The 13,273-nt window shown below is 35.5% G+C and overlaps 1 protein-coding gene across 1 annotated transcript in view; it reads right to left on the bottom strand.

The window, feature by feature from the left end:
- Positions 1-11,425, bottom strand: part of GNAT3 (G protein subunit alpha transducin 3) — a 51,581-nt gene extending 40,156 nt beyond the window's left edge. The window contains exon 1 of the mRNA XM_062198794.1: positions 11,308-11,425. Coding sequence (XP_062054778.1) covers positions 11,308-11,425 — 118 coding nt within the window. The remainder of the gene's footprint in view (positions 1-11,307) is intronic.
- Positions 11,426-13,273: the final 1,848 nt, after the last annotated feature.

Genomic DNA, 13,273 nt, shown 5'->3' with positions numbered 1-13,273 from the left:
CAATGTATGCCTTACCCACCTTCACTCAAATATCTGATGAGAGTATTGAAGAGAAGAAGGTCAAGGGCAGGATAACGTGTATATGGCAACCTGGAGTCTGTTCTGTTAACAGGAAACCCATTAATCGTGATAAGCCCTTGTTCACTGTCCGAGGTCAACAATGTTCAATGTTCGTCATCAAGTGTGTTAACTGCTGAAATTTCCTGTACATAATGTATGTGGGTTAAGGGAATTCACTAATATTTTTAACTTGATAAGTATGTTTTTATCAGGAATGGTTGAATTTTTTAAAAATTTCATTAAAGTCTATACTTATGACATAATTATGATTTTTCTCCTTTAATACAATTTTATATAGTATTAATTTATATTCTGAGAGTATTTCAACCATGCATTCTTGGAATAATACCTCATCCAACCTTCCTTTTTGTTTAAATTTGACATATTTTTGGCATCAATTTATCAATATTTGCTTTGGTTTTTGTATCTATGCCTGTGAGAAAGATTGGCCTGTCATTATCTTTGTCAAATTTTATTTTTATTGTCAAGAGTTATCAAATAATGAACAACATTTTCTAAAAGAGTTTATGTAGTTTTTAATGAACTGCCATTGGGCTATTTGATAGAATTCATTTGTAAAGCAATTGGAATGAGTATGCTTATACATTGGTACATTTTCTTTTTCCAGAGAATGATGATACAATGTTTATTTATTTTTCCTGGATGCTTTATTTTGCTATTTTAAAACAACCTACAGAAGTTTGAGAAAATGGTATTTTAGAAACCTGTATTTTATATCCTTTACCAATTATTGATGCTTTGTCCTATTCACTTACTTATCATACATACACACACACACATATATACATATGGAATTATACATATATATAGGCACTCATTTTCATAAGTTTTGTTTTCTTGAGCCTTTCAAAAATTTATCAGTTACTTTCCCCATCAATACTTTTTTTTTTTTTTTTGACAGGCAGAGTTAGACAGTGACAGAGAGATAGAAAGAAAGGTCTTCCTTTTTCCTTTGGTTTATCTCCCAAATGGCCACTATGGCTAGCGTGTTGTGCCAATCTGAAGCCAGGAGCCAGGTGCTTCCTCCTGGTCTCCCATGCGGGTGCAGGGCACAAGCACTCACTTGGGCCATCCTCCACTGCCCTCCTCGGGCCACAGCAGAAAGCTGGACTGGAAGAGGAACAACCGGGACAGAATCTGGCGCCCTAACCGGGACTAGAACCTAGGGTTCCCATGCCTCAGGCAGAGGATTAGCCAAGTGAGCTGCAGTGCCGACCCATCTGTATTTTAAAATCTGTCTTCTAAGAAGAAAAGAAACAAAATTATAATACTATTTTCATTCCTAAAATTTTTTATAGTAATCCCCAAGGGTGTCAAATAGTCTCTCTCTCTGTCACTATTCAAATTTTTCAATTATTTAAAAAAAAAGTTTTTCATTCTTACCATTTGTATTTCCTGGACTCAAGGTCCAATCAAGCCTGCCACATTTGCTTTGTTGTCCAGATATTTAAACTCTTAATGTAGAATATTTCCCTTGCAATATTATTTTGTTTTCTTTTTTAAAAAAGATTTATTTATTTATTTTTTACTTGAGAGTCAGAGTTACACATAGAGAGGAGAAGGAGAGAGAGAGAGAGAGAGAGAGAGAGAGAGAGGTCTTCCATCTGCTGGTTCATTCCCCAATTGGCCATGATGGCCGGAACTGCGCCGATCTGAAGCCAGGAGCTTCTTCCAGGTCTCCCACGTGGATGCAGGGGCCCAAGGGCTTGGGCTATCTTCTACTGCTTTCCCAGGCCATAGCAGAGAGCTGGATTGGAAGAGGAGCAGCCGGGATTAGAACCGGCGCCCATATGGGATGCCAGCGCTTCAGGCCAGGGCATTAACCAGCTGCACCACAGCACCTGCCCCGATATTTTGTTTTCTTGACATTTGCATTTCTCTGAAGCCCATGATCATTGTCTTATACAATCTGCAGGAGCCCTATGATCTGATTCAATGTGAATATTTTAGCATACATATATCAGCAATGTTGTGGCTTTTCAGTGCATCATGTCATGAGTAATTGGTGTCAGATATATTTCCACGACTGTTAGTAAAACTGAGTACTAATTTCTCATACAACTTAGAGTGCAGGGATTAATTTAAAACTGACACATATAAAATTAAAAGACTTTGCTTTAAACTAATTTTTGATCTTAGGAAACCAAATTGTCTTCTCAGCTCTCATTTTCCTCCTTTTGTTATAATGAAAATGATATCCATATCATCTGATTTTATTATAGATAGAATAATCACCATCATAATAAGCACCATGAATTTCTTAAATTCTTCACCAATCAAACTATCTAAGTATGTTCCATTTATAAGAAAGAATTTTGTGACTATGTTTTGTCTTTTTAATGGTTCTTCACTTATATACTCTACTTCAACTTCCAATTTTATTCTAAAAAAAAAATCTGGTAGTATTTATGGTGCAATTAGCAATACTGAATTGTATACTGAAAAATTAGCTAAAAGGATAGATCTTATGATAAGTGTTCTCACCATAAAATAATAATAATAAAAGAAGTCAGGAAGAAAATCTTGGTGGTGGTGTATACATTTATGAAATAGATTATAGTAATTGCTGCATGTGTGTATCAAGTTGTATAATTATGTACAGCTTTGGGTATGTCAATCATACCTCAACAAAGTGTTTTTAAAAATGCCATATGAGTCCTTTTGGATTCTGAGAAGGATTTTAACAAATACAAGAGTTTGTGGAAAATGAAATTAAAAGATTTTTTGGGCCAACAGATTTTGAAATGCAAACCTAGTTTTTTCGTAATCTGCATTTCCATGAAGTTTTTGAAGATACCATCATGTGTCATCCTTCTTGTCTTATTAACATATAGTTTACACCAAATAATGAAGATGCTAAAAATAGAATTATATGATATATTTTCCACACAATCCTAGTACAGGTAGATGGATAGGTGCTTGTCTAAGTGTTCATTAGTTGTGGAAATAGCTGTGTATATAATCTTAATGGAAGTTAGTGTCTCAAAAAAATGCCTTGGTTAATTATGTGATTTGCCTATACACACTGGATGTCTGAAACAGGCAAGACATGAAGAAAGAAAACACAGAGGAAACACATCAAATGTGTGATTCTCACTTGAGTTTTTCTTTCTCATTTCCAGACCCACAAAGTAATCAGATCAACATCTCCACTCAGTTGTGCTAAAAACAAAAAACAAATAAACAAAAAAACATAGTTCTGAAGTCCCAATTATTATCCCTTTCCCTTCTTCCTGAGGCTCAGATTTGTCCTGCATTTCACATGCTGATGTATAAAATAAGCACTACACCCAGTTCCACCCCTAATCATTCCTTCCATGGAACACTCACATACACCCAGCTACCAGCATCTCTTGCTTCTGTCTCTTTATGTCCCTCAAATCTAACTTCCAGGATTGTGACTTCTGCCTTATTCCAGAGTCATGTCAAGCCCTTACATTAGTGATAATTTCCTAACTGCAAGTTACTTCAATTCTCCTTGTAAAGTTCTTAGTCCCATAGTATACCCACAGTAGTTTTTGATGGAAAAAAAAAAAAAGAAGCTTATTATTATCATTTTCACTTTACATACTTAAAACCTTTTAATACTTCCTGTAGACTTCATATGAAAAGCAAATTCCTTAGAGATAACATATATGGGTCTTTTCTAGTTCCATTTCTACATGCTAAAGATAGAGTCACTGCCAACAACTCATAGGAATAATTTAGGTTCCAATAGTGTCATTCTTCCATTCATCAAGAATGCACATTTTCTTGTGCTAAGTCACAAGGATTCAATGAAGAGCAAAACCAAATGTGTTCTCTGTTCTCACACAACCTAGGATTCAGGGATTAGTTTAAAACTGACACAGAAAAAAAAAGACTTTGCTGTAAGCCAATTTTTGGCCTTAAAGAAACCAAACTGTCTTCTCAGTCCTCATTTTCCTTCCTTTGGTATAATGAAAATGGTATCCATATCATCAGGTTTTCTGGTAGATTAAGGCAACAGCAGAAAGTGTGGACAAAAAGAAATATAAGGTTTATTGCATTACAGAGTCAAAACCAAATGTTATGACAACATTGACTTGCCAACGGGCTGATAATAGTCACAAAAGGGCTAAAGAAGAATGAACTATCACGTTGATATAATAGGATAGGGAAGATGGAAAACAGAAAGTTTGGGGATGAGTGGGCAGCAAAATAAAATTGAGAAATAGTTGTGAAGTCTCCCAAAGTGCTGGCAGGCCATTGACAGACACCAGCCTTGTATAAGTGTGAATCAAGACACTGAACAAGAGTTTTAGAGACCTATGGGTCAAGATCTCTCATGAGGTCCTCAAAACAGCACATAGATGATGATGGAAGGTTGAAGGTTGAAGGACAAATCATTGTGGGGGAATCCTCTTAGGAATGGAAAGAGATGCAAGCCTTAATGAAGTGAGAAACAAAGGGGATATTTAAAAATGATGGGACTTCGCAGTGTTACAGAAGCCAGAAAGGAGAGAAGCCCAAAGTTATTGAGGCATGAGTTTTGTGAATTACCAGGGTATTGTGAGATGTGGGTTTTTAGTATATCATAGAACATAAAAGCCAGATTTCAATGAACTGGAGACGACAGAGAAGGTAAGAAAATAAAAGCAGCAAGCACGGCCTATTCTGAGAACCATTTTAATACTTACAAATAACACTTTAAAACATAATTCTTTTCTTTTCTTTTTTTTTTTTTTTTTTTTTTTTTTTTTTTTGACAGGCAGAGTGGACAGTGAGAGAGAGACAGAGAGAAAGGTCTTCCTTTTTGCCGTTGGTTCACCCTCCAATGGCTGCCGCGGCCAGAGCGCTGCGGCCGGCGCACCACACTGATCCGAAGGCAGGAGCCAGGCGCTTATTCTTATTCTAGGGGTGTTATGGAGTCAAAGTGGTTGGTAGACTAAAGGGAAAAATCATCTTTTTTCACCAAGGGAAAGGGACTGGTAGTGCGTTTTGAGAATGGCACTAGACACCAAAGGCATTGGAGCAAAATTGATAGACAGAAGATAGAATTATAGCACGAAGGCTAACCTTTATTTTCAATGCAAATGGGGTGCCGCTTCCTTAAAACTAGCATTCAGTGAAATTTGGAGATGATATATTAGTCACTATTTTTTTGTACATTAGTGGTCATCTGAGCTGATGTGGGAAGTGCAGTTAGGAATGCAGGAATAGTGGCTTTTGGTAGTATTTCCATGGAAAACTGAGATTTATTGGGCCAAGTAAAGCTGAAAATATAAATTGGTCATCCATAAAGTGAAAATGATATCTTATTTGATTCTGCAACACCTGGGAATGAAGGATATTTGAAGTTTATAGGGGGATTGGATTAGGTCAGTGTTGAGGGCTGCAAGGCTTAATTCTTAAAAATGTATCCATCCATGTTATTTATTTGAAAATCAGAGAGACAGAGATCTTTCAATTATTAGGTCAGTATCCAAATGCCTACAACCAGTGGGGCCAGCCCAGGTGGAGTCAGGGGTCAGGAACTGAATCTGGATCTATCACATGGTGTCAGGAACCCAAGTTCTTGAACCTGCTTTCTACCAGGTTGTGCACTAACAGAAAGCTGTAACTTGTAGCAGAACTGGGCCTCTTACCCAAGCACTCTGATATAGAGTGGGAGTGTCCCAAGTAGCTACTTAACCACTACATCAAATACCTATCCTAAGTCTAGTATCTTAAGTGGAGGAGTATTTTATTTTATATACAACATAGTAAGGAATCTTCCCACTATCAAATGTTTCACTATTCACTTCTTTTCTAATACAATGGAAGGGTACATAACTTGCTAACTGCTGTGTTGATTATATATGTTTTTAAGGTACAGTATTACTCTGGAATTAATAATCCAGGGATTGAATGAAAAAAGATACATAGAAAGACATCCTGTGATATTTCTAGAGAGGTTCTGTTAAATCAAAATGAAAAAGAATCATTGTCAGCAAGCCAAGATTTTTCACTCTCATTAGTAAATAGCGTTATTTGCCTGGATATGGACTGCTTTAGTAAATGACTTGCATCATTAATGTAAGTAATTTATGAGTCTGTATTTAAGGTGCACTGATCAATTAAGATAAATTTAAAAATATGCAAAATAGTTGTCTAAGTGCATTGTGGCTATTAGAAAATAGACATTATAGTAAAACATTTTAAATTGCCTTCTGGAACTCTTTAAAAATAAATGAGACATTATAAATATTTGTTGTTTGCCTCTGGAAATCTTGAATTGTTATGCTGTACTCTGGAGAAAATTTGAAACTATAGAAGTAGAACTTTTTTCTCCACGTAATTTTAACCATTTTTATGTACTAAAAATATTCATGTATCCAGAAAATTGGATACATTTAGAACTATAAAATAAATTATCTTTTAACATTTTACAATAAAATACATTATTGTTAGAAGAGGTGAAGAACGGTTTTAATCTGGCGAATGAAACAAAACTAAAAATTAGCAATATTATTTGAGAGTATGTCTTCCATGTTGTTTGTAGGATTCTTCTCTTGTCACTGATGATTAGAAAGAGATTTACTGGTTAATCTTAACATAATTATTCCAGGGAGTCTATTCATCTGATCACACTGTCGGACAGGCATTGACTGCTAGTGGAATAAAATTTCAAACCAGATTTTCTTATATCTAGTGAATTTATAATTTAGCCAGTGACTCAGGAATAGCTATGAGTCATCTCCAGTCTCTCCCACTCATACCTAGAGATTTTCTTCAAGGAGAAAAATAAAGCCCTATTTAAAATAAAAAATACCCAGAATATCAATAAGAACTTTGATATAACTTGAGTATTATGTCTTCTCATCTCTTAGCTCTGTATACATGGAATACAGAGGAAGAAAATTCTATGCATTAATTGACATATATTTCAGAATTGAGAATCTACTTTGCAAAAGAAAAAAACCCACATCTCTCTGAATTTTTACACTTTACAAAATATTCTAATGTCTGTCATTTCTCTGAGGATATTAGCTGGCCCAAAATCACTCTTAGAAGTAATAAAAGTACATAACACTTGATAAAAATATTGACAAATCAGTTTGACCTTAAATGACTTAAAAACCATTTCTGCTGTACTAGTTTTTTTTTTCCATTTATTAAACTTTTATTTAATGAGTATAAATTTCCAAAGTACAGCTTATGGGTTACAATGGCTTCCCCCCTCCCATAACTTCCCTCCCGCCCGCAACCCTCCCCTTTCCCGCTCCCTCTCCCCTTCCATTCACGTCAAGATTCATTTTCAATTCTCTTTATATACAGAAGATCAGTTTAGTATTTAAGTTGCATTGCATTCACTCTGCTATGTGGTTAAAACTATGTAACTGATTATGCTGTGTAAGCTTTATTATACCAATTATTTTACAGGATTTTAGATAATGTCATTGTCACTAAAATCTTCCTACTGCAACACTAGAAAAACTTACTGCCTTGCAAAATACTCATTTGTTGAATATGTGGGACAATTTGGGATATTTGAAAATGCTGATTAGCTTCAATAAATATAAGCACTTTTTAAAAATTTATTTGACAGGTAGAGTTATAGACAGTGAAAGAGAGAAAGAGAGAGAGAGAGAGAGAGAGAGAGAGAGAGAGAGAAAGGTCTTCCTTCCGTTGGTTCACCCCCCAAATGGCTGCCATGGCCGGAGCTGCGCCGATCCGCAGCCAGGAGCCAGGTGCTTCCTCCTGGTCTCCTATGTGGGTTCAGGAGCCCAAGCACTTGGGCCATCCTCTACTGCTGTCCTGTGCCACAGCAGAGAGAAGGAGTGGAAGAAGAGCAACCGGGACTAGAACTGGCCCCCATATGGGATGCTGGTGCCACAGGCGGAGGATTAGCCCAGTGAGCCATGGCACTGGCCCCTAGAAGCACATTTAGTGTAGTTTTCCTTTGCTCTCTAAACTTAATCCAAATTTCCTTTTCTAAGAACTAGATAATCAGAATGATATTTTAAAACAATAAACTCAGATGGCTGAATTGAAAATAATGATGTGATCTTTGCAATATAGCACATTGAGAATTCAGAATAAAAGATTTAGAACTAGTAGAGAAGAAGACCCATAATTAACTTCCCATCATGGTGCTACAAAGTCCTGGCTAAAAGCTAATTACGGTATTGTATCTGAGTATTATAGGTTGAATACTAACTATATGTGAAATGTGGCACAGAATGTTTTGAATATGACACAAAATAAAGATAATTTGTTCCCCTAAACTTTCCAGGGGCTCTGAATCTAACCAGTTCACATGATGAAACTTTGTAAAATTACAAATATGTAAAAATGTGAATTCACTCAAACTTAATTGTGAATCAAAAGGCATAAGGAGAGAAACCATTGGAAAAATGGAAACATAACCCACATAGACCCCACAGTTATGGGACAGGTGTTTACCTTGAATGGATATAATTTAATACAACATTTATGAAGACTGAAAACTAGCTTAGGACATTTATGAAGATGAGCCTTTTACTAGTAAAATTTGTTTATCTTATTGAAGTGAACTCTTTTAAAGCATATGACATTATTGTCTAATAGCAGTTATCAAATGTACCAGTAATAAATTAATCACTTTTGGATTTTCCTAGAAGCCTGCTCCTTGTGAAAAACACAGATGTGACATCTATTCTGTAATTTTACCAAAGATCTGAAAGATGCCATAAGGAAGGAATCTGTGCAAGAGGGTCTTTTATTTGGAAAGTAGCAATCTGATATCTCTTTGGAGTCAGTGAAATCTTGTGTATACACATTGAGTTTAGAAAGCTGGTGTGTTGTGTCTAAGCACCCAGACATTCGTAAAGTAATAAGGATCACTGTAAAGAATGTATTGTGCTGAAACTGTTTCTAGATTTTTCATTTTTGTAAATGTAGGATCATATTCAGAAACTGATAACTACCAAGATTAAACTGATTTGTCCTATGAGACATACACTCACTGGCAGACTTAATAACTGGTGTTTCGACCACACTAGTGAGACAGGACATTGTTTCAATAGTGGGGCAGATTAAATAGATTCCATTGGTGAGGTGACTTGAGTGTGGGAGTGGAAAGGTTCAGATATACAGTTATGGCCAAATTGGAACTAAAAGTGAGAGTGTAGAGAGCATTAGTTCAAGTCCAAAATGACAGTGGAGCAGAATCACTGAAGGCCGTCGCTGTTTTGAATCTCATGATTGAATCATTAAAACACATGGACATCAAGTAGAGTCCAGAAGGGAAAATATTTGGCTGAAATAGGAAATACTAAAGAGGATTTGATTCATTTTGTATTCCGGAAACATGTGACTGAGAATTTTAGCACATATATTGTTGGAACCAAAAAAAATGTAAGTGTACTATACGGTAATGTTGGAACTGGATATACAAAACAGTGATCATCTTGGGAAAGCAGAACATAGAGTTCTATATGATCCTTCTAGATCTCTGGTACAATGTTGCTCTTTCTTCTTGTCAGAACCTACCACCTAAATTGAAAATAGTTGGTGTGGTTCTTGCTTCATTTGACAGTATTTTCTATAACAAATTGGGCCAACATCATTCGCTGTAGAACTGCAAATTTTCTGATTCTGGAAGCCTAGATAAAAATTCTGAATCTCAATCCAAAGTTTCAGGAAAAAAATTCAGTTCCTTTGTCATTACACTGCATATTTTTGACTCAGTTTTTGGCTATGCATTATGTATTTTGGGTCATGTGTACATATTCTTAACCTATTCTCTCCCTTCACAATCAAATCTCCAAGGGACCAGCTATTCTAATATACTCATCTCAAGAGTCATCGCTTTGGGCATATTTAATGATATTTTCCTTTGAATTGTAGCATTAGCCTCCCCACTTTTTTGATTTCTATTTGTATTTTTATGAAATAATAAGAAAAATGTAAAAAGAAAGATAATTAGAATATGAGAATCCATGTTGTTCTTGCAAAATTTTGTTCAAACACAAGAATTCTTAATGTATTTCCTCACCACTCTTGAACCACCGTTCTTAGTACAAAAGAATATAAAAGGCTCTTGTAGATGTGCTTGGCTTTGCCTCATGCCTTTTGTTTTGTTTTGTTTTATCTATATCTACTTTATTTTCACTCTTGATCAGAGCCTTTGAGACTTCTCTGAAGTGTTAAAGAAAGCACATTTGCTGATTCTGTAAGCTCTGATCCCAATATCTTTCTAAGTCCCTAAGCTCCAGCTGGTAGCCTGCAAATGCTAGGGGTATGTGTGCGGCCACAGGACCTATGAATCAATGGGAGAACATACCCTTTGCTTTGAGGAGCAAGTGCGGGGGATTCCACAGTTGTTTATTTTTGCCACTGGGAGCAAATTGGACACAGCTAAGGAGCACTCAGAAATGAGGAAATTTGTTGTGTGAGATTCCCAACTCTGAAATAAAATGAAGTCCCTTTGTGTATATGTATAACTAAGATCAGGGAAAATACACTATTCTAATTAAATTAAAGTTTATGCTTTCTGCAAGAATTTATTTTATTGCAAAAGCGTGCCTGTTTTAGTACCACTGCAGGCTAAATGTTTTATGAAAATGTGTAGCATTCTGGTTAGTTTGATTCTTTTGACTACTTGATCACTTATTGAACTTATAGTTGTGGTAAAACAGAAGGAAAAAATAGAAAAGACAATTCCTGAATAGGATAAATATTATAAATGCTGAAGAAGGATTTAAATGGAGTATTTGTCAAGAGTACACATAATATCACAGGCAGCACTTGGGAGTCTGAATAATATTATTACCATAAATGAAGGTACTTTATGAATACTATCTAAGTAACTTGAGACTTATTGATTTTACCATCACAAGTAAATAAACAACATATCAACTTTGATGTAAAACAATGGAACATTTCTGCTCAAACAAATAATACAGTTCTTTATAACATAATTAGCTGTTTTCAGTATTAGAAAATGACATTCAGGGAATGATCAGGGTGCAATAAAATAACAAATATATAAGGTTTCTTTTTACTAAGAGTAAATCATTGTTGACAGAGAAATTGAGTCATCTAGTAAATATTCATCTCTTTGCTTAACAAAAATGTAATGAAATACTAAGCAGAAAATTATTATGAAATATTTATAAAGTGCACATTTTCATAATAAATCTTGTGCATGGTAAAACATTTGAAATTAAAGTTTGAAGAAAGCAAACACACAGTTGAAGGAAAACAGATTTTTGAAAGCAAAAATGAAAAAGAACCTGTTACCTAATAGTAGCAACTTTACAGTTCTTGCATCTCGCTCAGCATCTTCTTGGAGCTTTTTCTCTAGTTCCTTGGATCTTTTGGCTGACTCCTTGCTCTCTGAGCTAATTCCACTTCCCATTCTGCAGCGTTAGATGCTTGTGGCTTTATTTGCTCAAAGTTTTTCTAATGTAGAGCACGGCTCTGGCCTGGACGCAGGATGCCAGAGTAATGTCTGCCGAGGTACCCAACAGCCCATTCCCTCCGTCATAAAATTCTGCTTTGACTAAGAGGATGCTCTCTGATCTGTCACCTGATCCAGGACTAAAACCATCCAGCCATGCTGGATCCTGAAGAGGAAATTAATTATGCTTCCAAATTAAATGGTCACTTCTGGCACATCTTCACAAACATGAAGATCTTCCTTAGCAAGAACCTAAGATAATGTAGGACATTGTAAAAAATCTACACAATCAATATGACCAGCAGTGAGCAATCAAATCATTCATTCTCACTGAAAGTCGATGGTGCTTGTGTCTTCAGATATTTGGCTCTTAAGATTCTTCATAAGCACTCCTACATCATAATCAGAATACTTATGTGAAATTATCCAAATTTTGTGGTCTTCCTATGTGTGTACTATGACTTAAAGTCCTTTGGAATGTCTTAGTATCTAACAGTGAATTTTTAGAAAACTCCATTCTTAGAACAATGGGAAAAATACATATAGCTCTTTTATTCATAAATATTGTCTTATTACAAACATAGAATTCAACACACAGTTTTCTGAAATGATTGCTTTTAATCTCATGGGATCCATTTCTATAAATTGAGCTTTTACTGCCTGTGAGAAAGTCAATCCATCAACACTAATTGAGGGCCCACTTTGTGCAGACACCAAAATGTGTTCTACACAGGCAGCACATTAACTCTTTGGGGCCATTAGGCAACAGCTGCAGTGCTGGAAGGATTGTTATTGATTTGGTACCCAGGGAATAAAAGCCAGTGTGCTTTGAAACAGTGGGTAATGTGGCTCATCCTGAAAAGTAACAACCATAAACACATCTAAATATGTCTTATGGTTTTCAACCACCCCAGCAGATATCACATACTCCCTGAAAATCTGCAGGTTTGTGGGCAAATATTATATTGCACAGGTTTTTAAAAAAGTTTTAATTCATTTTTATTTTATTTATATGTACCATAAAGCACATAGTAGATAGAAAAATCACCATTTTCCTTATAAGCAAACAGACTTGGTTACCTGTGGGAGAGATAAGTCTTTCAATATGCATTTTAGGATTTCTGAAGGTGCTGAACTACAAAACGCTAAAATACAGCCAGGCCATCAAGCTGTCAGTACTGTGCTTGTGGGATCATGTGCAAAGTTTGAACAGGTGGGTTTTTGCATGTTCATACAATAAGGAAATAGGCTGCCAGATTAAATACATATTCCTTCTTTGTTTACTTTTACATATTTAAAAATTATGCTGAAGACACATAAACATAGTCAAAACTTCTTGGATTTCATCCCTCCCAAAGCCATATTTTGCTCACAGAAAGATGCAGAAAGGTAGGAATGCAAAAATGGGTGCAAATCTTTTGGTATTGCTTTTGCAAATACAAAAGGCCTGAAAGGAAAGAGATTCGCTTGGCTCGGTTTATTTAAGCACACCTATGAATTTATAGTCTACTGTTAGTACTTAGCAGAACATTAAGTCTTCTTTTGCCTATGCTTTTAAATAGAAATTAAATCTACATGGTTCCCTGGATATAGGATTCTTATATGTTCTAAAGCAGCAATAGACTGGTAGGATAGATGACACAATTTGCATTCAAATATAAACATACTCCCTTTTTTTTTTTGTGGAAAATGTACCCTGGCTTTGAGAGGGCAGGTGCTTTGCTAAAGCTTCCTAGTTGCATTACTAACTAAAATGCAAAAGAGATTGTGTTGGAAGGGTGTGGTATTTTGTATTTATCATTGAAA

The sequence above is a fragment of the Lepus europaeus genome, chromosome 1 (genome assembly GCF_033115175.1).
Source record: "Lepus europaeus isolate LE1 chromosome 1, mLepTim1.pri, whole genome shotgun sequence".
Lineage (NCBI taxonomy): Eukaryota > Metazoa > Chordata > Mammalia > Lagomorpha > Leporidae > Lepus > Lepus europaeus.
Note: the sequence above shows the minus strand (reverse complement) of the source record. Positions and strands in the feature narration are given on the sequence as shown.